This window comes from Cryptomeria japonica, chromosome 10, assembly GCF_030272615.1.
Source record: "Cryptomeria japonica chromosome 10, Sugi_1.0, whole genome shotgun sequence".
NCBI classification, from domain to species: Eukaryota; Viridiplantae; Streptophyta; class Pinopsida; order Cupressales; family Cupressaceae; genus Cryptomeria; species Cryptomeria japonica.
Genome location: NC_081414.1, coordinates 33,732,551 through 33,757,255, shown reverse-complemented (window position 1 = coordinate 33,757,255; position 24,705 = coordinate 33,732,551). Strand labels below are relative to the sequence as shown.

Genomic DNA, 24,705 nt, shown 5'->3' with positions numbered 1-24,705 from the left:
CAACTTTTTGCCAACATTGACATAAATCATAAATGTGGGCTTCATTTCACATTACAAATTCCTTACATCTGCATGCCTCAAGTTTGTGGATTTCCTTTGTAACAAACTGTTTGAATGTACTTTACACACTGTTTCAAATCAGCATTTCTTTCCTCTGAATGCTTTGAGAGTAGCACTCCGTTGACAGTTATCCTTCAGGTCCTCCCTTACCCTCTTTGTACCATGGCTATTTGCCTGTGACAATTAGTTTCAATTTCCTCATGGTTTCATTTGAGTTGCTCCTCAATATAATACTGAATCATGCTAGTTGACACTCTATACCAAAGATTGGCTCAATGTAAGGTTAAAAATATTTCCTATCCTATTGGAGTGCCAAGGCGCCACAGATCAATTTCATCTCTCTAGTGGTTGGTAATGCAACTTTTCTTACTGTTTTCTGATTTATTTTCCTTTCTCTTTGCTTGCCATGCTTGGTTATGGATCCACTCTTTCCTGGGAGCTCTCCTGATCATTGTAAACTTTTTCTGTAGGGATTCCATCGGTAAATCTATTTCATGGTTCTCTGGCTTTGAATATTGCATAATACCAATGTTATCCTTTCTGCTTGTTCCAATTCAACCTTAGCTATATAATCTAATCATTTGAAAAAGCTTACTTTTCATGGGCATTTCTAACCATTGCATCTATTTTGTTTATTTTTTTCCTGTTTTTTATTCAATAGTTATCTGAGGCTGAAATAAATAATGCCGCAAAAAGCAGAAAGTATGTCTTCTGTCATTAATGGGATTATCATTCATGTTGACATGCTTCTTTTTACTTGTTAGTGTATTAGTGCCAATGCAAGATTGTCATATAAATTACCCCGCCATACCTTCATATTTAGGTAACACTCCTCCACATTCATCTTGCTTCTTTAGATTTTTGAGAATTAAGAATTCCTTAATCAGGGATGGAAATTGCAGGTTTTTTTCCTTCAAGATTGTTTTGCATTATTTTTATGAGAATGTATTTGTTGATGTGTTTTTTATGACACTTAGAACACAAAATAAAGTTTTAATACTCTATCCTCTCTTGAACACTTGAGACGACTCCAAGGTTTATACTGTTTGGTCTCGACTTGTGGATAGTATCAATGGTTGATGTGATTGGTGGTAATCCAAGGGGACTTACGTATTTGTTCTTAGGAGATAATCTTTCAAGCCAGGGAAAACACCCTATGAGTCTGATTTATACTTTCAAATGATTTGCAATGAGGCTTTTTGATTACTACTACTAATCAGTGTTTGATAAAAAAAAAAAGTGTAAAAGGATTAAAGGTTTGAGGGATGCTAAACTAAACCTAGGAATGCAAGATATATTGAATGACTTTGTGAGATTCTACTAGGCTTTGCTCTGCTAGGCAAAGAACAACTCCACAAAGCTAGTGCTATCTTCTAATGTAAGAAAATGATCTTCAAATTACCACCAACGACATAGACACCATCAATGTAATGCATATCAATGAGTGAGTAGTAATCGAAATTAAGCTTATGTAAAGAGTTTAGTCGACCACGCAAAGTATTTGGCAATCAGCAAAATACTAGTATGAACGTGCAAATTTCACCATTAATCACCCACAATGATCTCTCTGTACTGTCCCCTTATGTTAGAACTTATAAAATTGGGACAATTAACTTGCAAAGATCAATTGCAAGAGACTTCTTTCCTTAGTCTCTAATAACACGTAAATGCTAATGATTTAAGTAAGATTACTAGTCTATGATACCACTTCTAAAGATTGTTCTTATGTTGTACAATTGATAGGATATATGAGTCAATATCACTGCTATCTCTGATTCAATCAATTAAGTATATGCAAGATGATTTGGTCTATATATATATGTCAACACTTAGTGCAATTCAATAATGATAAGATTATCTGTCTCTGATATGAATGATTGACAAATATGCAAGGATGATTTATACTATGAATTATCTTCCCGATTGCTTATAGTGATGAATGCTATTCCTGACCTGACTTTATAAACTTGCAACACTGGTGCTTTTCCTGATTTCGAACTTGATATATATGCATCTGATTTGACACAAGGCCAATTGCTCAATTAAGCGATCCAAACAGGATATGTATAAAAAGATAAAGGATTTGATGTCCCCTCCTTTCTTCCCATTCAATCTTCATATATATCTATTTTTATGTTCTTTGATCTTTCAAAAGAGTTGTGACTCTTCAATGTGGAAACCGTTATTGAAAGGTTGTGTCTGTTCTTTGTTTCTATTTTGAACTAATTACAACTTCTCACTTGTAATCTCACCTCTCACCTCTTACAAATCACATCATTAAACAAGGTAACTTCTCTTTAAATAAATCATTGCAAACTAATCGTTGTTGAATCACTGGCTTATTATGCTGGTTGTTAACAAACCGATGCATTGTCTCTTAACAAGTAGAATTGATGCATTTCCAGACATTGTCGCTGCCACATATTATCTAATAAAACCGCTGCGTTCATATTACATTTGTTGGGCACATAGAAATTCGACCAACAAAGTTGACCATAACCCTTTTGTTCTTGGGCTCCAATAAAGATGGCAGGATTCTTAATGATCTTGAGTCATTTATTTTTAACGTCACTGTCATAAAGTTAAGGAAGTCACTGTTCATGATCAAACTAATTTGTTCCTGTATTAGATCGCATCTCCTTATAAGCAAATTGTACCTTTCATGCTTAATGGCTGTTTGTTATGCTTTAACTAATTGCTGTCATTAGTCACCTAAATCACACATATTATCTTGTCTTAATTGCTGTTAACATGATCGCTGCTATCCATAATTATTCAAGTCGCTGTCTTAGTAACGGTTATGACTAATCATTTTGATTAGTTATGCTTCTGCCTTAATGATGATCGATCTTCTTGTATATTGGTGGTCGAGATCACTTGATATTTATGGGTTCAATTTTGTGATTGAAATACTGTTTATATTATTCATTTGATCTGATTACCATCAATTCTAATGATCATAGTTATTTTTGCTATATGCACTCTGAATGGATGTTGATGATTTGCCCAAACAAGGCGTTGAGTCTTCCTTTGAGGGATAGTCAAGTTCTAATCATCTTCATGAATTATAAGATCCTTCTCCATGTGGTGTTGATGATGTCGTTGGATCACCTTATAAATATCTGACTCGGATCTTATCATTGCATATTCTTGGAAACATCTTTGATGGGAGGTTAGCTGTGTATGCCTTGGATGCTTGCAAGTCTTAATGCTGGGATGGATAACTCATCTATCCATTCTTTATTTGTCTTTTGTCCTAATGAATTATTGGAATAGTGTGATTTTTTCTTCATATTCGTTCTATGTACATTTATTATTTCCTAACTACTTAAAGATGGTCATCAAGGCTGCCCTCCTTGGGTTGGGGATATCACACTTTCATTCATCTAAAATACTTGAATCAAGTCTATTCTATCTTTGAAAGGATGAAGAAACATCCAAATACTCCAAACACAAGAAATCACCAACACTTCAATGATTTTATTTATCACTAGAAGCATCAAAGCAACAATTCTTCAAAATCTCTCATTAGTTACAAATGAAATGAGTTGAGCTTATATAGGGCTCTCAATATAGATGAATGGCCAAGATCAATCTAAAATCAAGAGTCAAGATTGTGCCACCTAAACCCTAATTAGGGTTTGTTACAACAAAATACCTAATTATTGCATTTCATTAAATAACGGCCAATGAGAAAGGAACAACTTTCTTGGCACAAATTACGAGGATGAATCCTCCAATGAGAAAATTTGATGCCACATAGGGTCATAACAAACTATTATCTAGAAGATTGTTTCCCTTATCTCTTTCTTTAGAAGCAAATTCAATGAATTTGGACATGATGCTGTCAAGTTCATCCATTGTGACACTTGGCAAGATCTTTAATTGGTTTTCCATGTAGGCTAACTCGGCTAAGGATGGAATGGAAATCTTTTCCCACTCAGGCCCCAAGCCTCGAATATTGCTCACAAGTGTCGTGAATGACTGAATATCTTTCAGCTGCTTTTCTGAGAGTGACCCAGCTGTCTTGAAGAAGATACATCTTACTCTTTCTGTCAATCTATCAAAAGACATGTCTACCTCTTCCTTCATCTCTTTTCCAAGTATTGTTTCAGCTGCTGCTACGATTCTATCATTTATCACCTTGATCATCTCCTCAACTTGAGTGCAACCATTGTTGATATCTTCAAACATGTCCCTCCTCATCCAAAGTGTGCAATACCATTTGTAGAAGTCACATGTCTGTCCATCTTCCACCACTCCACCATTTACCAAGGTTTGTTTGGGGATAGCCATCAATATCTACAGCCTTGGATTGGGGAACTCCTTATTATGGCTAAATAAATCATAGGAAGCAGCGAATGCTTGGATCTTGTCAAGGATAGCTGAAACTCTCTCAAATATGTGTGCTCACTCACCCACAAACTCATTTGCCTTGGTGAAGGCATTATCAATCCAACTCTTCACCATGTGAGAGGTAGTCCTCATTTCTTCCAAGTCCTCAACGGAATCGGGTGGAAACAATGATGGAGGAATTCACGAAGGGTCAGCTTGTCTTATCGGATTCTTGAGCTGCTATACATAATTCCTTAAGATATTCAATTCTTTTTCCATTCTCCTTTTGTCTTCTTGGATGATCTTCAATCTATCCTGGTTTGTCTTCATTGGATCATTTAACTCTTCCATCTCTTGTTTAGCAGTAGCAGGACCTAGCTCAATAGTTGTTAAGTCATAGTCATTTATGCCTTGATCTCTACCTCTCTTGAGTGATTGACTTGCATCGATGGATACTCGGTTCATTGTAACCTCTTGTATGGATGAGATGTTGTGGAAAGATGACTTGAACTCGTCTTCTGCCTCTTTTGTCTTGATCCTTCTTTGTGACTTTCTTTCCTCTTGGAACCTTTACGTTGAGATGTCCGGGCTGTATTACCACTCATGCTTATGCTCTTTGTCTCTTCACTAGATGAATCTGGATCTCGCATCATATCATATGTTAATTGTGCATTCTGATTCTTCAATTTGTTGGTTTGAGCATCTGCCCACCTTTGTGTGTTTTCCATGACAGGTCTCATTAGCTCTTCTAGTTCTATGAACTCAATGTCACTCCAATCAACTTGTATATCTTTGTCTCTTTCCTGCTCATAGGCATGCTGGAGGCACCTTCCATCATCCTGCACTTGATCAGGGATAGGGAACACTTGACAAGTCCTTATGATATTGATAGGCAGCCTCGAGAACATCTTTCTTCTGACCTCAAAGTCATCTTTGGCATTCATCCAGTAGTCCTCAAGGTGTGGCTTGTGCTTGTGCCTGCTTCCATTGATCCTCCTTAGGTTATCATATGGATCAAAGTTGGTTCGTGGAGGACAGATAACAAGGGGATAGAACTTCATCTCCTCTTCTAACTTCTCAACAACTTGCATTGACCGGCATACCTCCACTGACTGCCCAATGGAGATGGGAAAGGAGATTTCGACTTTATGTCTATTCTTCTGAATCTTATCATAAGTGACCAATTGCCTCGAGAGTTCCAACAATACCATCTTATCTGTAGGATACCTTGGAAGCTTATATGGTGGTGATGAGCATCCTTGAACTCTTATGTAGGTGAACCTGGGATATTGGATAAAACGGGCTCCATACTTCTTTACTAGTTCCTTCGCTAACTAAGATAATCTTTGATGGATGCCACCTTGCAATGTTCTGACTATGTGCATGGAGAAGGCATCATTCACTCTCTTGAAGTGTGCCTTGTTGTGGATAGCACTCACACACCCTTATCTCTCCTTCTCCACTTCCAACAGGACCTCTATATGTTAATCCTTTATATCCATAAGCCCTTGCAAGTGAGTAGACTATGTAGGAACTCATATAGAATTGCTTGGTGAACTCTAGTCTCTTCAATTGCTGATCAATATTATTGCTTATGATCCTTGCCCAATTCACCATCTCTTCATTTACTGTCATAGTAAAGCATCCAAGTCTCAAAATAAGATGCTTGAGGACTTCCCATGATTCAATTGAGTAATGTGATCAGGTCGCCATTGTCCTCCTTATAGTCCACTCAGTGGAGCTTATTAGGCATCTTGGAGGGATGGGATCTAGCCTTTGATATGCAATATTTATTGATGATGCCTAAGCATTTCTCCTAGTCATCATCATAAATCATTTGTGCTCCTTCCTTATTCTTATATATCATGTTGTTGTGATTAGGTATGTTGAACACTTCACTGATGGCAGCCTCTAATAGGTACATGGTTGAAAAACTCTGCGAGTATTTGCAAGACTCGTGAGTACTCGCGGGTCCTTTGCTCAACCGAGTCACTCGCGGAAAGACTCGTAGACATAAAAACTCAATGTATTTAAATGTAAAATTAATACTATGAGACATGAATTTTTAATACTATGATGTTAAATGAATACTATTATGACTTAAATAGTTGTCTATTAATATATGTTTATTCTAATATAATTAAAAAATAAATTTAATGACATTAAATTTATATAAATGTGTGTTTTTGAAGAATATTTAAAAAAATATACTTTCAAATGTTCGATAAAGTTGCCGAGTTTTCCCCTGAGTTTTTGTGAGTCCGAAGTTTTTTAATATTTTGTGCTTGCTGAGTCATTGCCGAGTCCAAGTTTTTCAACTATGAATAGGTGTGCTAGGACCTTGCCATCAGGTGCCACTATCTATCTTGTATCGACATTGTAGTGCTTGGCACATTCCACTATTAGCTTGTTGCATTGGATAGCTGGATCAAAGCCAGCTGCTTGCACAATCCCATTCTCAAGCATTCTCTTTGATACTCCAGAGGGTTTACTCTTATAGAGAGGCCCCTGGAACTTCTTCATGTCGAACTTGACTAGGTTGGTATCTCCAATGTTAGCCCATAGTGACACAATCCTTGACTCCGGTAGTACTCCTTTTGAATCTTCCTTGATGAGAGTTTGCCTTGAAACTTCTCCGGTCTGTGGGGCTGCCATCTTTCACCTGTAAGACTTGTCTAAGTTAGGGTTTTGAAAGGATATTAAGGCGTAAGGGTAAAGGCTTGAAAATTCATTAGCAAAGAGAGCAATTCAGTTTTGGAAAACTTGAAAACTCAACATAAAATCTAATGAATTGCTACAGAATCAACTTCAAACTCAAACCCTAACCCTCTATTAGACTGATATTTACTCTGAAAATGATCATATAAATGCAATATCAATCAATTAAGAATAGAATTCATCAAGGGCTTGAAAATGAATGATATTGAAGGAATTCAAAAATCTAAAACTCTTTTCTGAGCCTGCGCCTACCTATAATCAGACCTGATCCTCAATAAATGACTTAAAAAATCTCAGAAATCAGACCTTTAGAAGCCCTAATTGATACTCAAGTGATGCTTCCAAGTTTGCTGTTGCTCTGAAATCTGCCTTCAATGCTAATGAAATTCTCTTGGATACTGAATGTTAGAATTGAATTTGCTGAATCCTCTTTGTGATCGCTGATCAAAATTGCTGTTATAATATGGAATTCACCCTCTCCTTAGTACTTCAGGCTTGCTGGGATCAAAAACTCACTGAGATGTTGCATCTCTCAATTGGAATTTGTTTTTGAAAGTCTCCTTTATGCTGATCAAAGTCGCTGATTGCCTTGAGGAAATTTGCCGCTGATTGAAGAAGGAAGGAAAAATCGCTTGAGTTGATGATCAAATGAAATGATCATCAATCTTAAATAGATGCATTGGGACATGACCCTTGGCCATTCGTCTTCCTTAAGAGGCCGACCCTTCATTTCAATGTTTTGCAATGTTTCAAATTCCAATGTAGGGACGACATATTTCTCCTTATCAAATTTGAATTAAAATGGTCATCTTTTTAAAGGCCGACTTGTTCTTGCATTAGCGGTACTCATCAAGCAAGTTGCTACCTAACCCTGGGTCGTGGATTTTTGCCCATTGTGGATTTCTTGAGGGGGTGGATTTTGGAGGGTCATGGATTTTCTCCACTCATGGACAATTCACTTGCTTTTCCAAGTAACTAGTTGCCTTGATCACTTTGTCTCTTCATCAAACTTAGTCGCTCATTTGATCAAACATCATGATGTTGGAATCACTCTCATCAAGTCATGGATTTTATCAACCCATGGACAAACTTACTGCCATCCACCTCCAAGTCATGGATTTCTCTACTTTGTGTATTTTGGAGGGTCGTGGATTTTTGCAAGTGGAGGATAGTCATCACCATTCAAGCATGAAAACTCCAACACTTAGTCAACTAATTCACCTTCATCATGTTGTTGATCCTCATTCCCCAAGTCAAGGATTAAGTAAGTTAATCGTTTCTTCTTCACTTCATGGATCAATCTTGCCATTCTCATGCTTGAGTCATGGATTTTAGCACCTCATGGATGTGCTCAAGTCATGGATTGATCATCATCACTCACCTTCATCATCAAGATTTCTTCATCCAATTCACTCCAAGGCATTTTCATTATCGCCCATCAAGACATTGGGACCTTGCAACTTACCTTCGTCATTGCCTTCTATGACCCCCCTAAGTCGTGGATTTCCTTAGTTCGTGGATTCTTTGGGGTCGTGGATTTCCAAGAGTCATGGATTTTGGTGACTCATGGACAAACTCAATAACTTCCACTTCAAGTTGATTTCTTCATCGTTTGTTTAAGTTGATCATTTAAGTGCCTTTGCTTGTAAACTTAGAAGATTTAGGGGTAAAATCAATCATTGCCACTTTCATTTAGCATCATCACCAAGGTCTTCAAGGTTGTGGATTTTACCTGGGCATGGATTTTGGTGAGTCATGGACAAACTCACTTCGACCTCTTCACTTATTGATTTCACCACATGTAAAGTAACTTCTTCATGGGGTTGACTTGGTGTTTTCTTTCTCTTCATCATCACTTAGACCTTGAATCATCTTCATCAAGGACTTCATCTTAGTTGATTGATCATCATTTCTTGATTGATCATCATTTCTTGATTGATCCTCGGTTCTACGTTCTAACTAAGGGTGTCCAACTCACTTGACTACTTATTACACCTAAGACTCATACCTTGACCCGACTTGAAGGTTGCACTGTGTAGCATCATTCAATTATCATCTTGACTCGTATCTCTCACTTAAGCATTGAGAGCTGTAACAACTCCAATCTGACCTAAGGGGACACTTGATTGCCGCTCGACTGCTCGAGACCTAAGACTAGTGGCAAAAAGAGGGTCCCCATTTGCAATGGGGCGATGTTTGAAAAAGTCACAACAGTATTCCTTGAGATATCATTGTTAGAAAGCATGAGTTGGACAATAGACTAAGTATCCAAAGTTCTGACAAAGTATGTTTTCATGCATGATAAGAAGAATGCTTTAAATTCATTGGAGGACCAACAAGAATATTTGAATAGCACTTCTCTTGATAGTATCTATTTAGTTTTCTTTATTTTTTTCCAAAATAGTCATCTGTCAATTTTTTTTGTGGAAAAACTAAGATTTAAAACTCTCAAGAAGTCCTCAATTTCCCTAACAATTTTTTTCTTGTAGATTAATTCATTGTATTATATAAAATCTTGTTCAAAGTTTCCTGTAACAAAGTTGCCAAATGCTATAGCATCTTCCATACCAAATTTTTACTTGCAACAAAAACTTGATTATTTGTCAACCTATCAAGAACAAGTTTGCTACATATATGGGCGCACTCAAGTTAGTCCAAGGGACTCCTATAGTGAATTTTCAATATAGGTTCAAAACCAAGATTTTGAAGATATAAATGAACGCAAATAGACTGCTGAGAGGGGGGGGGGTGAATCGGTGGTAATTAAAAACTTAAACTTTCTAAACACTCAAACACTAATAACAGAATTGTGAAGAGATCAAAACACATGCACAAAGAGAGCATACACATATAACACTAGGTATACGAAGAAAACCCACAGTGGGGAAAAACCTTGATGAGAAATGCTGCTAGAGTCTACTGCTCTAATCCAACCTCACAATGGAAATACTTCGGTTACAACTTTTTTGGGCACCAACCCAAAGGAGCACCAGCCCTTGATCTGAGCACCAACTCAAATGATTTACAATGGATTTCAATAACAATCGAAGTACCTTGTTACAAATGAGATTTTGTAACTCTGATATATTCTGCACCTCTACCTCTGTTGCTCTCTCTGTTTGCAACTCTTCCTTCTTGTCCTCTGCTCTCTTCTTAACCTCTTTTTTCTTTATATTCTACTTTGGCTCTCTGTTCTCTTTTTCACTCTCTTCTCCTTGCTGCTTCACTCTGTGTGGTCTCCTCTTTTTTGTTGTTGTGCACACCCACTCACTGTTCTGCACCGTCTCTCAGTTGTGTGTCCAAGCCTCTGTGCAAACTCTTCTCTATCTATTCTTCTCTCTGCAACACTATTCAAAAAGATTACCAAATCATCTTTTGATGGTCTCTTACTTTGGCACCAACAACTTCCCGCCATACAAAATTAATTGCACTTCTCAGGCCACTAAAAAACTTGACCTTTTTCCATCTATTTTACAATTTGGCAGCTGTCAACATTAAATTCATCCTTTCCTTCTTTAGGTTCAAAACTTTTGTGATCAAATTTGATCTAGTTCCCAATTGCCATTTGACATTCTCCTGCAAATGCTCTCTATCGACATTTACTCACTTTGTACATCGACTGATTCTTCTATCAATGATAGTCTACTTCTACCCCAAGCAAACTCCTACCATCTATCTGAACTAACCCTTCTCGAGCAGCAAAAAGATTTGATCAGACTTTCAACTACTATATTTTATATCCTTGTGCATCTGTTCTCTGTCGGCATTAATTGATTCTTCATTAGCTGGTTGAACAGAAAATAACTCTTTGAGCAGTGCAAAATCATTTCATCAAAATGCTCAAACATATGACAAGTAGCCTTCTTGTTGACACGTCTGCAAGCCAGCTTGGTTAACAGTCGAATCGAACTATCGTGGACACTCCAAGTGCATTTCCTTGGACACGTGGCATTAGATCGCAACAACATGACCTGCTATCTGCTTATGTCACCAAATCCTACAAGGCTGCACTTTTCTTCATTCCTTCTATCTTTGTGGGCCCCAGCACAACATGTGGCACACTCTCGCCACATTGCGGGCTAAACTACTGCCTATTACCTCCAAGCCATGAGGTTGTGGTGTAGCAGCTACGATGACCGTTTGTGGTTAGATCGCAAGGTCACATGTCACATTTGCAGTTAACTCTGATTGCTGCGATCATGCGCTTGACATCTTTTGTGATGGTTTACGGTTTGATCACAACATCGTAGTCATCCTTGGCAGCCTATCTTGACAATTGCGAAACTGTGCCTAACCGTCCATCGCAACATCGCAACCTCTACTGGCGGTTTATCTTGATCGTTGCGATCTTGCGCCTAACGGTCCATGTCAACACTCTGCGTGCACTGGGTCATCTATGTCATCAGACACATCACCTTGTCTACTCAGTCACCTCGACACACGCTCCAGGTTGGGTAGTGTTGGTGCATGTTTTATGACACACCAAACACAGAATAAAGATGCCCAAAAGACGCTCAATATACCATCAAATGAACAATATATATCCAAAACAGAAGTTAAACATCCACAAAATACGCTTAGGCTAACTTTGCACAATGAACAAAAATCATATGTTCATCAAAAGTATGAGCAACAATTTCACCAACCAATACTATCAAATCTTGCATTCATTTAACAACTTTTATAAAGCAAACTCTATTTTATGTTGAAGAAAATATGAAACCATGCAACTACAAGATAACATAGAGATTCAAAGCAATGCAAATGAACTTTATTATCTTAATAGTCTTAAGCAACAATTTCAACAACCTCTCGCATACAAATGAGAGAAGAGGGGTATATATAGAGTTTTTGAAAATGAATGAAAGGCTCAGATCAAACAGAGATCAACAACCGAGATCAAAACACATACACCCTGAATAGGGTTTACAATAGTTATCCAATAAGAGCAAACAAAAGAAAGACATGTGGCACCAAGGAGCTTTCTTCTAGAAGAATGCATCCTTATCCCTTTTCTGTGGCAACATATTTGATGAACTTGGACACAAGAAGATTAACCTCTTCCATTGTGACATGTAGCAACATGTTTATCTTGAATTCAATCATGTCAAAGTCATCAACATAGGTGGCAAAAGCATTCTCCCAATCTAGTTCCAGTTTCTGAAAGGCATCCTTGATGGAAAAGAAGGTGGATGCCTTAATCAAATTTTGCTTAAGGATCGGTCCTGTGAAGGTGAAGAAATTCTCTTGAGCTTTGACCTTTGGATTTTCCATGTTCATTTAATTATTTCAGATTGCCTCTTTGATAGCAACTTCTCCGAGGTAGGCCAGTATCCTTCCATCAAGTGCCACAATCCGCCATGTCTTGAATTCTAGATAGTAACAAAGAAGTTTGCCAATATGCTAATATCAATTCTTCCACAAACGTGATAGATTCATTATTGATGTTTGCCATCCATTCCTTAGTTTCTCTTGCTGTCACCATCATTTCTTCAACTGTTTCTTGTGGAAGAACCAAAGGCAGAGGGATTGCTGCATTTCCTTGAGCAATAGGATTGATGAAGTGTTGGAGATAATTTCTGAGCTGCACATTTTCTTTCTTTAATTCTTCTTTCTTTTGTACTTCTCTCTTCAATCTTTCCTTGATTGTCTTTGAAGTCAACATGACCAAGGTTGGTATCACCAACCCTCTTCCACTTTGAAGTGATTTTAGATTCTGGCTATGTTCCCTTGCTCGTGAACTTCATTTGCACCTTTCTAGAAATCCCTTCCTGGGCTGTCATTTACCTCCTGAAAAATCATGAAAACTTAAGTTAAAAAACAATAAGGGGGTTGGATGTTTGTTCCCATCCTGGAGTGCAAAATTTGAAAAAAAATTCAAAGGTTAATTTTAACTTATGAAAATTTTAGAAATTGAAGATTTGCCTCTAAAAAGCATAAAAAAACAAGACGATTTGAATTGAAAGCTGTTTTGTAAGTTTGGAAAATTCTTTATTAAATCACTCCAACTTTGACCTCAAGCATGGAAATTGGCTTTGAAATTCTCCTGGAAGACATCTTGGAAATTTGCAATTTTGAACTTTTCAACACAGTGTTGAGACATGGACCAGCTAGGACTCGAACCTAGGACCTTCCATACACTGCTGGAGTGCTCTACCACTCAGCTACTGGCCCCTCTTGGACCAGTCCATCATCGGTCCGGGTGTGGCTTATTTCCAACACCAACACCCCCCCTTAAGCCACACCTCTCGTGTGCTTGGGGCTCCTAGCCTAGACCTGGCTCTGATACCATGTTGAAACATGGACCAGCAAGGACTCGAACCTAGGACCTTCCTTCCATACGTTGCTGGAGTGCTCTACCACTGAGCTACTGGCCCCTCTTGGACCAGTCCATCGTCGGTCTGGGTGTGGCTTATTTCCAACACCAACACAGTGCCGAATTTTCTCAAATTCTTTCCCTTCCAAGACTTAGGTGAATTTTCTTTTGATTTACTTTGTCAAAATTCTCACTCTTTTCCTTAGGCGATTTTCCTCACGCTTTTCACTTTTTGCTTTGATCATATTTCCATTTTCCTTTCAATAGTTGGGTGAATTTTATCCTTTGCCTTTGATTTTGCTTTACCGTTTTCACTTTCCTTTCTTTACCTAGGTGAATTCCCTTTTGATTTCAACCTTTCTTTTCCAAATTTTTCCTTCTCAACTTAGGCGAATTTCTCTTTGCTTTCTACATTTTCTTTCACCCTTAGTCAAACTTCTTATTTATCCACCTAGGGCAGACTTCATGTGTGGATAAGAAACTTTCTAATGTCCCATGGCAGACTTCATCTTGACTTCAGAATTTTTCTTCTCTCTTCATACTTAGCCAAAATTCTGACTTTTCCCTTAAAAAATGCCAACACTTAACCACTTTCTTTACCCATTCCTTCGACAGACTTCGCATGTGGTTGAGGAAGTTTATGCCTTCATGTGTGGCCAAAAAAATTTCCAACCTTTTCTCTTCTTGGGCGAACTTCACCTTGGATTTCACATTTAGCCAATTTTCACTTATCCACCTAGTGCGGACTTGGCCATTGGTTAGGATTATTTTCTCATGCCTTGGCAGACTTTAGCGCGTTTCAAGTCATTTTCTGCATGTGGGAGGTGGATTTTTCCTTGTCTAAAGAAATTTTCATTCCTTGATGGGCGGAGTTTGCCTTGGCTCAAGATGTTTTCTTCACATGGAAGGTGGAGTTGATGTTGTTTTAAGAATTTTTCTTATTCCTAAGGCAGAATGAACATTTGGACAAGGAATTTTGGCTATCCTTAGGCAAACTTGGCACTTGATTTCAACTTTTCTTTCAATCCACCAACACTTAGCCAAATTTTTAGCCAAATTTTTCCTTCATCTTCCTTGGGTGGATTTGTTTCTTGCTTAGGGAATTTCCTTGACACTTACCAAATTTTCAAATTTTATACTCTCCAAGCTACCAACATTTAGCCAATATTCTGAATTTTTTCTCCCCTAGTTATCGACACTTGACCAATTTTCTTATCCTCTCCTCGGGCATATTGCTACTTGGACAAGGAATTTTTCTAAGTGTTGGGCAGACTTCACTTGCTACCAAGTCATTTTTGCTATGTGTTGGCCGGAGTTTGCTTGTTGTCACTCCATTTTTGCCATGTGTTGGGCGGAGTTTGCTTCTTGTCACGCCATTTTCTTGGTGCCTTGGGTGGAACTCATGTGTAGTTGAGACATTTTTCTCTTGAAATGGCGGACTTCATGTATTGGCAAGCCATTTTGGCCAAGTGTCAAGGCGGAATTTGTGTATTGGCAAGCCATTCTCAACTTTTCATTGGGCGGTTTTTGTGCATTGGCAAGCCATTCTCAACTTTTCCTTGGGCAGAATTTGCTATGGCACAAGACATTGCCTTCTCCATTTAGAAACTTTCTCTTTGGTGGAGTTTGTGCATTGGCAAGCCATTCTCAACTTTTCCTTAGGTGGAGTTTGCTATGGCACAAGACATTGCCTTCTCCATTTAGAAACTTTCTCTTTGCCATAAATACTTAGTGGATTTTCTTTCTCAAAGTCATGTTCATCTAGAACTTTCTGGATCAATGCCTTGCCTGGAGAGTTTTCCTTGCTTTTCATACTTGGAGATACAAACTTTTCATTTTGAAGATAGGAACCTTGTTGCCATGACTTGAGTGACCCAATCCTAGGTCAACTTTCAAAAAAGCTGAAAAAAGCAAGCAAAAAAGCTGCTTCCCGGATTGGTCCCAAAGTGCCAAAAATGAAAAAGCAGAATCCCACAAAAATAAGAATTTGTTGGAATTGACCCTAAGCAGTTGCGTTCTTTGTCCTTTGGCCTGCTTTAGCAGTTCTAAGATGTCAAAATATCCATTTGATCATAATTGGTCCAATTGACCTGAGGACTTTTTAGAAAACTCTTGAAAACCCCTAACTCTAGACTTGCAAAGATTGGTAACTCAAAACACTACCCTAAAAAGTGAAAACAAGGGGGTCCCCATTTGCAATGGGATGATGAGTGAAAACGTTACAATAGATAGCAAAAGCATGTGAGCTATTGCTCACTTAACCTATACTTGCCGGTCAATATTTAGACTTGATACTGCCACCATACTACCGATGTGGGATAAAAGGTTAAAGTAGTTACATGCACAGATCTGTCCATCTACACTTAGTCTATCTTTTCTGCCTGTTTGCACTGATCGATTCTCTGTTGTCTGTGATTACCAGATGTCTTCTCTGTCCAAATAGCGAACTCCACGCTATGTTCACTCTGTTCTCAAACTGGTCGGCATAAACACATATACACATCAACTCTGTCGACGTAGACTGTATCATCTCTGTCAATCTGCACTTCACCTTTGTGACACTCAACTTCTCTATCAACATATGTTGACATCAATGACAATCCAATGCCAACAATAAAATGATGGCAATGTTTATATGGATTCATTTCTAACGTATCTTGTTTCCATTTAAACTGTCAGAAATACTGATTAGTCAAAATTGAAAATATAAATGTAAATACTAGGTCCCAAGTATTTGCATATTTTCATGAAAATTTGATATACTTGTTAGCTATGGTTTGCATTGTTTTCTTTCTTTATCCTCAAATCTCTGGGATCATTCACAGTTCCACACCAATTGTGTTGTTTACATTTTACAAATTCTCTACTGCAACTCTTATAGTTTTAAAATGCTGTCAAGGAAGAATATTTGTTGAATAATTTTAATTTATGCTATATGTTCTTATCAAGTTGAATGTTTAAGTCCTTTGGCATTTGTAGTTGCCTTAAATAATGGTGGGGGACCTCTACAAAGGAAAGAGATACTTTATCTTCTTGCAGTGGGTCACTTCAGGGCAGGTGATTATACAAGGAGCAGGCGTTATATAGAGCAAGCATTGCAGGTTTTGATCTTTCCTTGAATCTTTAAAGGTGGCGGGGTTAAATTTTTTCAAGTTTGAAGATTTTTTTGCTATATTTGCAATAAATTAACTATTCACCAAAATAGCTGTCTATGGTTGTTTAATTAGCAATGCAATGCATGCTATATTTTATTCACTTCTCCATATGTATGTTCAAGGGCCAAAACTCTAATATGTTCACATCTTTGTTTGCTTCAGATTGCTCCAGACTTCAGACAAGCACTGACATTGAAGAAATCAATTGAAGACAAGATAACTAAAGGTGATGTCTTATATTAATTTTTCTTTACAAAATATCAGCTTCCTTAGCTGTAATTTTGTAAGTTATGCTATGGTAGATGTACTCTTAAAGTTGTAGGGATTCATTTGAAAAGTGTCATCTATGCTAGAGTTTTGTCTAAAAGGATTGGTTTTTGCCCCAGATGGTGTTATTGGGATAGGTATTGCAGCAACCGCTGTAGGACTTGTTGCTGGCAGCCTTGCAGCAGCATTGGCTCGGAAAAAGTGACAGTGTCTTGAAACTTTTAGATGCCAATGGACAATTCTCCAGCATCTATGTGGGAAGTTTCCTGTAAATACAATTGTAAGTTTTATGCCCTTTGGATTAACCTATCTATTATCAATCCCTCTAAATTTGTTGTTAATACAACAAATTTAAGCATATAATTTGAAGAAACATTATGTTTCTTCCATTTGGTTTGAAGGCAACCAAGTTTTTGTACTTAATGACTCAGAAAAATATGTCATGGTCATTTTGATTCACATTTGAAAAACTTCCATGGGATTAACCCTCTTTTCTACATGCAAATTGCATACTCAATATGTTATTAGCTAGTTTATTTAATTTGAGTTTGAATATATCTTCTCACTTTTATCAATGTTCTCTTAATACAGGAATCATCTTCAAACAATATTGGCATTTGTTAACTTTTAATGGCCTGTTATAATTTAATCTATGTCGTTGTTATAGTATGAACTTAGTGTGTAGATTTTATGCATGGTCTGGAGCATTCTCAAGGCTTGTTTTGAGAGTTTGCCTTTGTATGGTTGAACCATTCAATATTATGGTAGATGCCGTGTCAGTATTTTAGACAGAGTGTTTAATCATCAGAGATTCAAAGTTTGTGACTTGTATAGTATTTAACTCAGTATGATTACATGGAAATTCTCATAAAATGTTTCAAAATTGGCTCCCGTAGATTTTAGTAGTGTGGTTTTTTAGCAGTGCGATAGTGAGCATATGTTATGAGTGTCGTCCAAGTTACATTCACAGAACTTTGTGACAATTATTAACTCATCTGTTCCATACTGTCAAACTTCAAAACTTGGCAGAAATAATAAACTAATTGACAAAAAACAACAACAGTTGACTGACACTCAGTCACCTTGAGAAAAGTTATACGGTTCAGTGTTAAATTAAAACATGTATGTTATTATTTATAACAAGATTTTTTTTTATAGTTTTCGTGATCTTAATCTTATTCAATTGCTTTGCATGTGGATAATGCTGTCCTGATTTTCTTTAGACAGACTACTGCATGCTTTACCTTCATACTTCGTGTAATTTATTTATTTTTGTCATTCACAACTAACTAGCTATAATTTTGTTTGCTTGTGGGTTGTGGCCTGATTTCTAACTTACTGGAATCCCCTTTCATATAAGAGTTTTTTGAATTCCCGAAATGCTCCGATGGTAGTCAAGGTTATATTTTGTCATAGTACTAGTCACTAGTTCTGCAACCATTTCTTTGTGTTGTCATTTATTATTAGTTATTACTCATACTTTCTCCTTGCAAATGACAATGAAAAGTCATAAGCTTAGTTTTGCATTAGACATAAGATTATTATTTTGAAGGCAAGGTAACTTCAATTATCATATATCACAATTTTAAGCAATCTCCTCTTTCATTCTTTACTCTTTTTATATAATATCTTAAATTAATTTAGTTTCTTTGTTAATTCCTTTTAAATTTTTTTGTTTTCAGCTTTCCCCCTTATTAATTAATAATCTAACATATCTTCATTCTTCCATTAATTTTCTCACCTTGGTTCTAGTGCTACCCCTCTTCTCATCTTAGTCAGCTGGTCTGCTACACAACTATCCATTATCTTCTCGTGCTTATCATCCTGATGATGGATCATGTATTATGATCCGAAACGTTGATGAATATCTTTATGGATTGTGGAAATCTCATGTTTCTAATCTAGGGTTACCAATACAATATCATGAAATAATCTTCCCAATATCTTGAAATAATATTCATACTTAAGTTGCAAGCTAGTAATGATGATGCTATATTTTTCTAATATAATACGGATCTTTTATCAGCAATTAAAAATACTCATCGGTCAGGTGCCTTGTGTTGACAGCGTTTCTGAAGTACATTTACATATTCTAAGAATGTCTGATATTTGTTAAAAATCATCATAACTCGAAGTCAATAGTGCCTTTTAAACATGTGAGAAACTCAACTATTTTTTAATGCTTGCTGTAGCAACCCACACTTTTTTTTGCAACATAAAAGATGTATATGTAATGTCGTCAACACTTTTTGATCAACTAGATCTCAGAGTGGGCAAGGTAAGAGTATACAGTTCCTCCAACCATATAGGTATTCTATATGAATGCAATTACAAATTGAAATGGCGACAAGTTGACTAGAACACAAGGCGGCATAGCCAACCTAATCAACACCCCTTCGATGGACTACATAGAATGACATGTGGGTGATAGAGCTGGCCTTATCAACACCTCTTCGATGAACTGCATGAATGCAATGCAAGCCACTGGTATAATATTTGAACTTGACTCAAACCAAACTAGTTGATAATGCCAACTTGTTCAATGTCAAAACGGGCTGAATGATATGCTATAGTGATGGGCAGTAAATTGCTCAATCTTACAATATTAAATGCATACAAAAATACGATCCTTTGACAAGATTGCCATCCAAGGGCTACAAGATATACATGAGACACATTACAATATAGCAAATTAACAAGTACATTGCTGAAACAAGCTGATATAATATTCTGATAATAAGATCAAATTGTTGTTACAACACAAATTAGTCTGAAAGATGCATAATAAGCATTAAATATCATTCCCACAACAAACAAACTCATAACCAATTGAAGTATACCTATTATAAATGATGCAAGGTGTCGATGCAAGGCTGATGACACTCTGATATTGTTGTCACGCTATCAAATCAGGTCTGATATACTTTGGAAATACACCCCAAACAGTTGTAGGCAACATCTAGATGCACACAGCTCCAACTGAAACACTACTGAAAACATACTTATTTCTCCTTATAATCAATGCAGATCAGACTTTCGAGACATTATACTGCTGCAAGTTTGATAGAGACCATAATGGTTGCTGGTAAAATAGCTCCATCAAGTACGCAAGTCATAAAATTCACCCAATCATCATTTGTACACTTTGAAATGACTTGGGATATGCAAACTAACATATGGTACCCCAAGATGGAGTGATAAAGGCTTCCAAAATGTAGCTTCCCTTAGCTATTTCACATGCCCCTTCCTAGGCATGTATGACCAACATAGGAGGTATGACCCCTACAATGTCCTTTACAAAATTGTATGGTCAAAATTGTTAATGCATGGTAGCTTCGGTAAGATAAATGATTGAATGAGAGATAAATGAAGTCTCTCATTCAATCATTTATCCTATCGACAAACCATCAAGAAAACTTCAATCTATTTCATTTGATAATCCTTCCTCATTTATATATCAAATATACTTAGTCGATCAATATTGATAATCATATTACAGCATGGCATATCGGTGATCACCGATGGCTATCGGGTTAACCATGTATCGTGATTTACATTGGATTTGTTCCCAATGATAAACAAATAATGATTATCGAGTTGCTTTCGGGTGGCAAAGTATGCACCGCTTGACATATATAACCTTTAGTTAGTGATCGATGTCGGTTAACTTAGACACCAATTCACATTGGTTAATATGACACGCAAACATCGTTTGGCATACATCGTGATTACTGATTGGCATATACACTAAGTTACGTGGACCCCGATTAGTATCGGGCTGGTAATTAAAGAAACACCGGTTGATAATATATATCAAAGGGTGCGATCAAGTAGTGTCTTGATCGGTCATAAGACATGACCGGTCAAGGCACTGCTTGATCCTCCCCTCTTGCATATATATATCATTTGATATTTGTGAAGAGGATATTGAAATCGATAAATATTCCTCTCACCTGCCAAACAAAGAAGATAGTCAGAATTATAATAGAGATAGATAATGCATAGATATAGAGAATACAAATTAGAATACATCTTGCATATTGAATTGAAAATTGAACAACATTTACAAAAATTAGCATCCATTATTAGTATAAAATGATCAGGTTTAACCATTCAAGCAACAAAAACACATGCTTGCAAGCCAAAACGTTTGTAGCAGGGGGTACGACCAGCCTAGGATGGTACAAATAGCTATGAAGAAATGCTACGACCTTCTAGCAAACACAATTCTTTGAAACAATTGAAAAATATCAAACAATCACTAAAAAAACATTAGCAAACCAAATACAAATCAAAATACAAAAAATATGCATCTTTAATACCATAGTGGAATAACTTTCACTTTAACACGATGGTAATTTTAGAATAACATCGCTCTAACTAGCTAGGAAAGTTTTCGTCTTCGAAATTGGAATTTTTGGAGAGGTTTTGTCCACAAGAAATTAGAGAAACTAAGTCTCACACAAAGTAATAACAAATATGAAAATGGTAACTCTTTTATTCATAGCTCCCTTTCATAACTTTTTTTAGTGAATAGAACATTAATTTCTCTTTCTTTGGCATCAAATTCACTTCAAGATTTTGAAAACATGTTAAAGTGTGCAAAAATGTCATATTTCCCCCTTGAGCCACTAGTACATTTGGGGCTCAATTCCAACAGTCGCTTGTCGGAATTCCGACTATTTTTCGTTGGACTGCTGACAAACGCAGCCATCGAAAACTTCTTGTCGAATATTCCGACGACACCCGGGACATCAGGTCTCCATCTGTGTATGTCTTACCGATAGCCTCATCAGCTATCGGCAAGACCAAATGTTCCCTTCGCCGCTAGTGTAAGTCCTATCGACCCCGACGACACCTGGGACATCAGGTCTCCATCGGTGTATGTCTTACCAATAGCCTCATCGGCTATCGACAAGACCAAATCTTTCCTTCGCCGCTAGTGTAAGTCTTGCCGATGGATTTCATCGACATGTGCTACCCCGACCACTTGTCCGCCAAGAGAATGTCGTCGGGCATACAACATCCTCGTCAGATGTTTTCTGGATGAACGTCGGAATTTTGACGCCAGTCTGCTGAGAGAATGTCGTCGGGCATATAGCATCCTCGTCGGATGTTTCGTTGATTTCCGTCGGAATGCCGACACCGTCTGACGACAACCACGAAGTATGTATTGACAAGGATGCCATATGTCTGACGGTATAGTCGTCGGTGCAAATTTAGGGGGGCGTCGGAATTCCGACGATTATTTAATTTAAAAAAAATAATAATACAAAAAATCATATAATATATTATATTAAATATCATATACTATATATTATTTGTTTCAATTAACAATTTTGTACTTTACACAAATATTATAATGGATTTGCAATGGTTATGTCAATTTTAGTTTATTAATTTGGTATTTTCACTTCACTCATATCTTGAGTGGTTATTTTCCTAATAGAGAGCAAAATGCTTATTAGGTGACACATCATAATTGAATCTAAGGACATAAGTATATTTTCATCTCAATTTTTATTCTATGATAAGAGTCACAAGTTCCTTTAGTAGGGTAGAAGAGTTAGAGGAAGAAATAAACAAACATTAGCTATCATTATGATGAAAATGACTTCTTTGGGCACAATACATTCTATATATTCTTTGAATTATAGTGGCAATTGTTCTTGAGCTTTATTCACATGTTGAAAACAACTTGTTTGAGCACAACATATTTTACTACTCAATAAAATCCAAGGAGGTTGCTTCTAAAATAAAGTAAAGTGAAAGTAAGGTGACAAAAAGGAACACAAATTTGGTGAAGAGATTAAGTAGACGTCCACATATAAATTAGTTAATGGGAAAGAGCAACATGAAAGAACTTGATGAGAATGGAACATGTAACGCAAGCAATGCATGAGAACTTTGAAATTACGATCCCAAGAAGACAATCTAGTGTGGAACATATAGGAATCATTTCTTACTATTTGAAGGTTATCCAAGCATGAGTTTTCTGCTACATCTTTACCACATAAATTAAGAAATCCATCCCATGACTTGAAGTCATTTAATAAAAAATAAAAAATAAAAAATCAATGAAAGGAAGCAAGCACTAGAAGCACTAATGTGGTTGAAGAGTTTATATTTTCTATAAAGCACTCATGTGGTTGAAGAGTTAAACAAAATATTGATAAAGAATAATGAATGGATCTTTGTCTATATTAAACGACAAAAGAATCTTCTAATTAGATGACAAAATAGAAATATTTAAAAAGAAGAATTTATGGCTCATTTTTATTGACTTTTAAAAAACACAAATTTAAACGAGAATAAATGTATTTTATAGTGTATTAAAGTGAATAACAAATTAGAGATGCACACCAAAAAACATACATCTTTGTATCTCATTATAGTTTTTCTCCACCTCCATCATTGTGAAACTTACTTTGTCATAAAACTATACAATTTACATAACCATATATCATAGTAGCACAAAGCTTACTTGCATTGCACATAGAATTGGATATGTCCAATTTATAAAGCAATGGAGATTTACCAAACAGTTGTACCATCTAAATGGAAATACTTCACTTCATAATTCAATTTTACCTTATTATTAAAAAGAAATGCTCAAATAAAAATAAAAGCCCCCAAAAAATATGTTTCACCTACATTATCAAGGTCTTGTTGAATTTAGTAAACCTTCTCAATTATAGAATGAATTTGCTGTCAAGATTAAATTCTTCTACCTTATTATCTTTAACTTTGTCTATCGTACAAGATGAGAATTCCTCATTACCTTTTAGCTGACAAAACCTACACAAAATAGTAGGTTTGTAGTTAACATGGTAACTGTGAATAGCTGACACACTAATAAAGAACGGTTAATTTCTCTTAATACAATTGTTTCCAAAAGTAAAAAAATATATGAAGCCCTACGAGAACAATTATTTTAGATCAATTTTTGTCATTCTTTGATATCAGTGAACACCTAATTTGATTATACCTTAATACATTATACTTAAAAATGCCAAACTTGAACATGCACTAAGAGGAAAAGTATGCATATTTTTCAATCCTTGGCCAATTGTGAATCTTCTGACTATGAAATATGAACCATTTATAAAACTAAACAAAAGCCAAAAACCTTGCTAAAGAGCTACACAACCTCAGAAACACAAGAATATTCTAATCATTGTTAGAAACTTAGAACCTTTATGTGGGACATTTTAAAAAATAACAAACCCAACATTGCCTTCTAACTAATAATGTGAAACATTGGGATTGAAGATTATTAATAAAAATATATAAGTTGCTTCAAAAACAAACCATTTTGTTATTTGGATTGTGAGCAGCAAAAAATTGTTTCATTTCGGTTTATTGGTCACAGCGGCTTGGGCTTAACGAGAAAATGTTATATTGAAGTGGAAATGTGTGGGTATTGAATTTTAATCAATAGTTGATGTCGAAAGGAGAACAAAAGATCAACTATATTCTCAGTACTATTCCTTCTTTGAGAGCATAACTGGGAGACACACACACACAAAAACTTCAAACATCAAATGAACGAATCTCGAGTAAACCCATTGAGTGAAGCAAACATTGAAAATTAAAAAATTAAGAAGTAGACCTAGAGGTTGAGTAGGAGAGGAATGTGAAAGGGTAAAAAGGTGCAACTTGCATTGTTTCTCTTCTTGAAAGAATTGAAAGTGATAGTTAAATGGTGCCTACTTCATCATGCTCCCTTGTAGAATCTTCGTTGCAGCCCAGGCGGGAAAGTAGTACTCAAATGATTCTTGCATGCCAAGGTCCAAATTTCTTCATCCTAATATTATTTTCAAAACTGTAGACGCCAACCTTGGGAGTGATTGG

General features: G+C 36.4%; 1 protein-coding gene across 2 annotated transcripts in view; it reads left to right on the top strand.

The window, feature by feature from the left end:
- LOC131038220 (mitochondrial fission 1 protein A) overlaps positions 1-17,920 on the top strand; it is a 64,180-nt gene extending 46,260 nt beyond the window's left edge. Inside the window, exons 3-6 of one of the 2 annotated variants that reach the window (XR_009104371.2) lie at positions 16,409-16,530; positions 16,747-16,810; positions 16,971-17,131; positions 17,443-17,920. Coding sequence is in view for 1 of the 2 variants with exons in the window: in XM_057970577.2 (XP_057826560.1) it covers positions 16,409-16,530; positions 16,747-16,810; positions 16,971-17,056 (272 nt within the window). In the remaining variant the exon portion in view is untranslated. The other variant, XM_057970577.2, reaches the window with a different exon arrangement.
- The last annotated feature ends 6,785 nt before the right edge of the window (positions 17,921-24,705 follow it).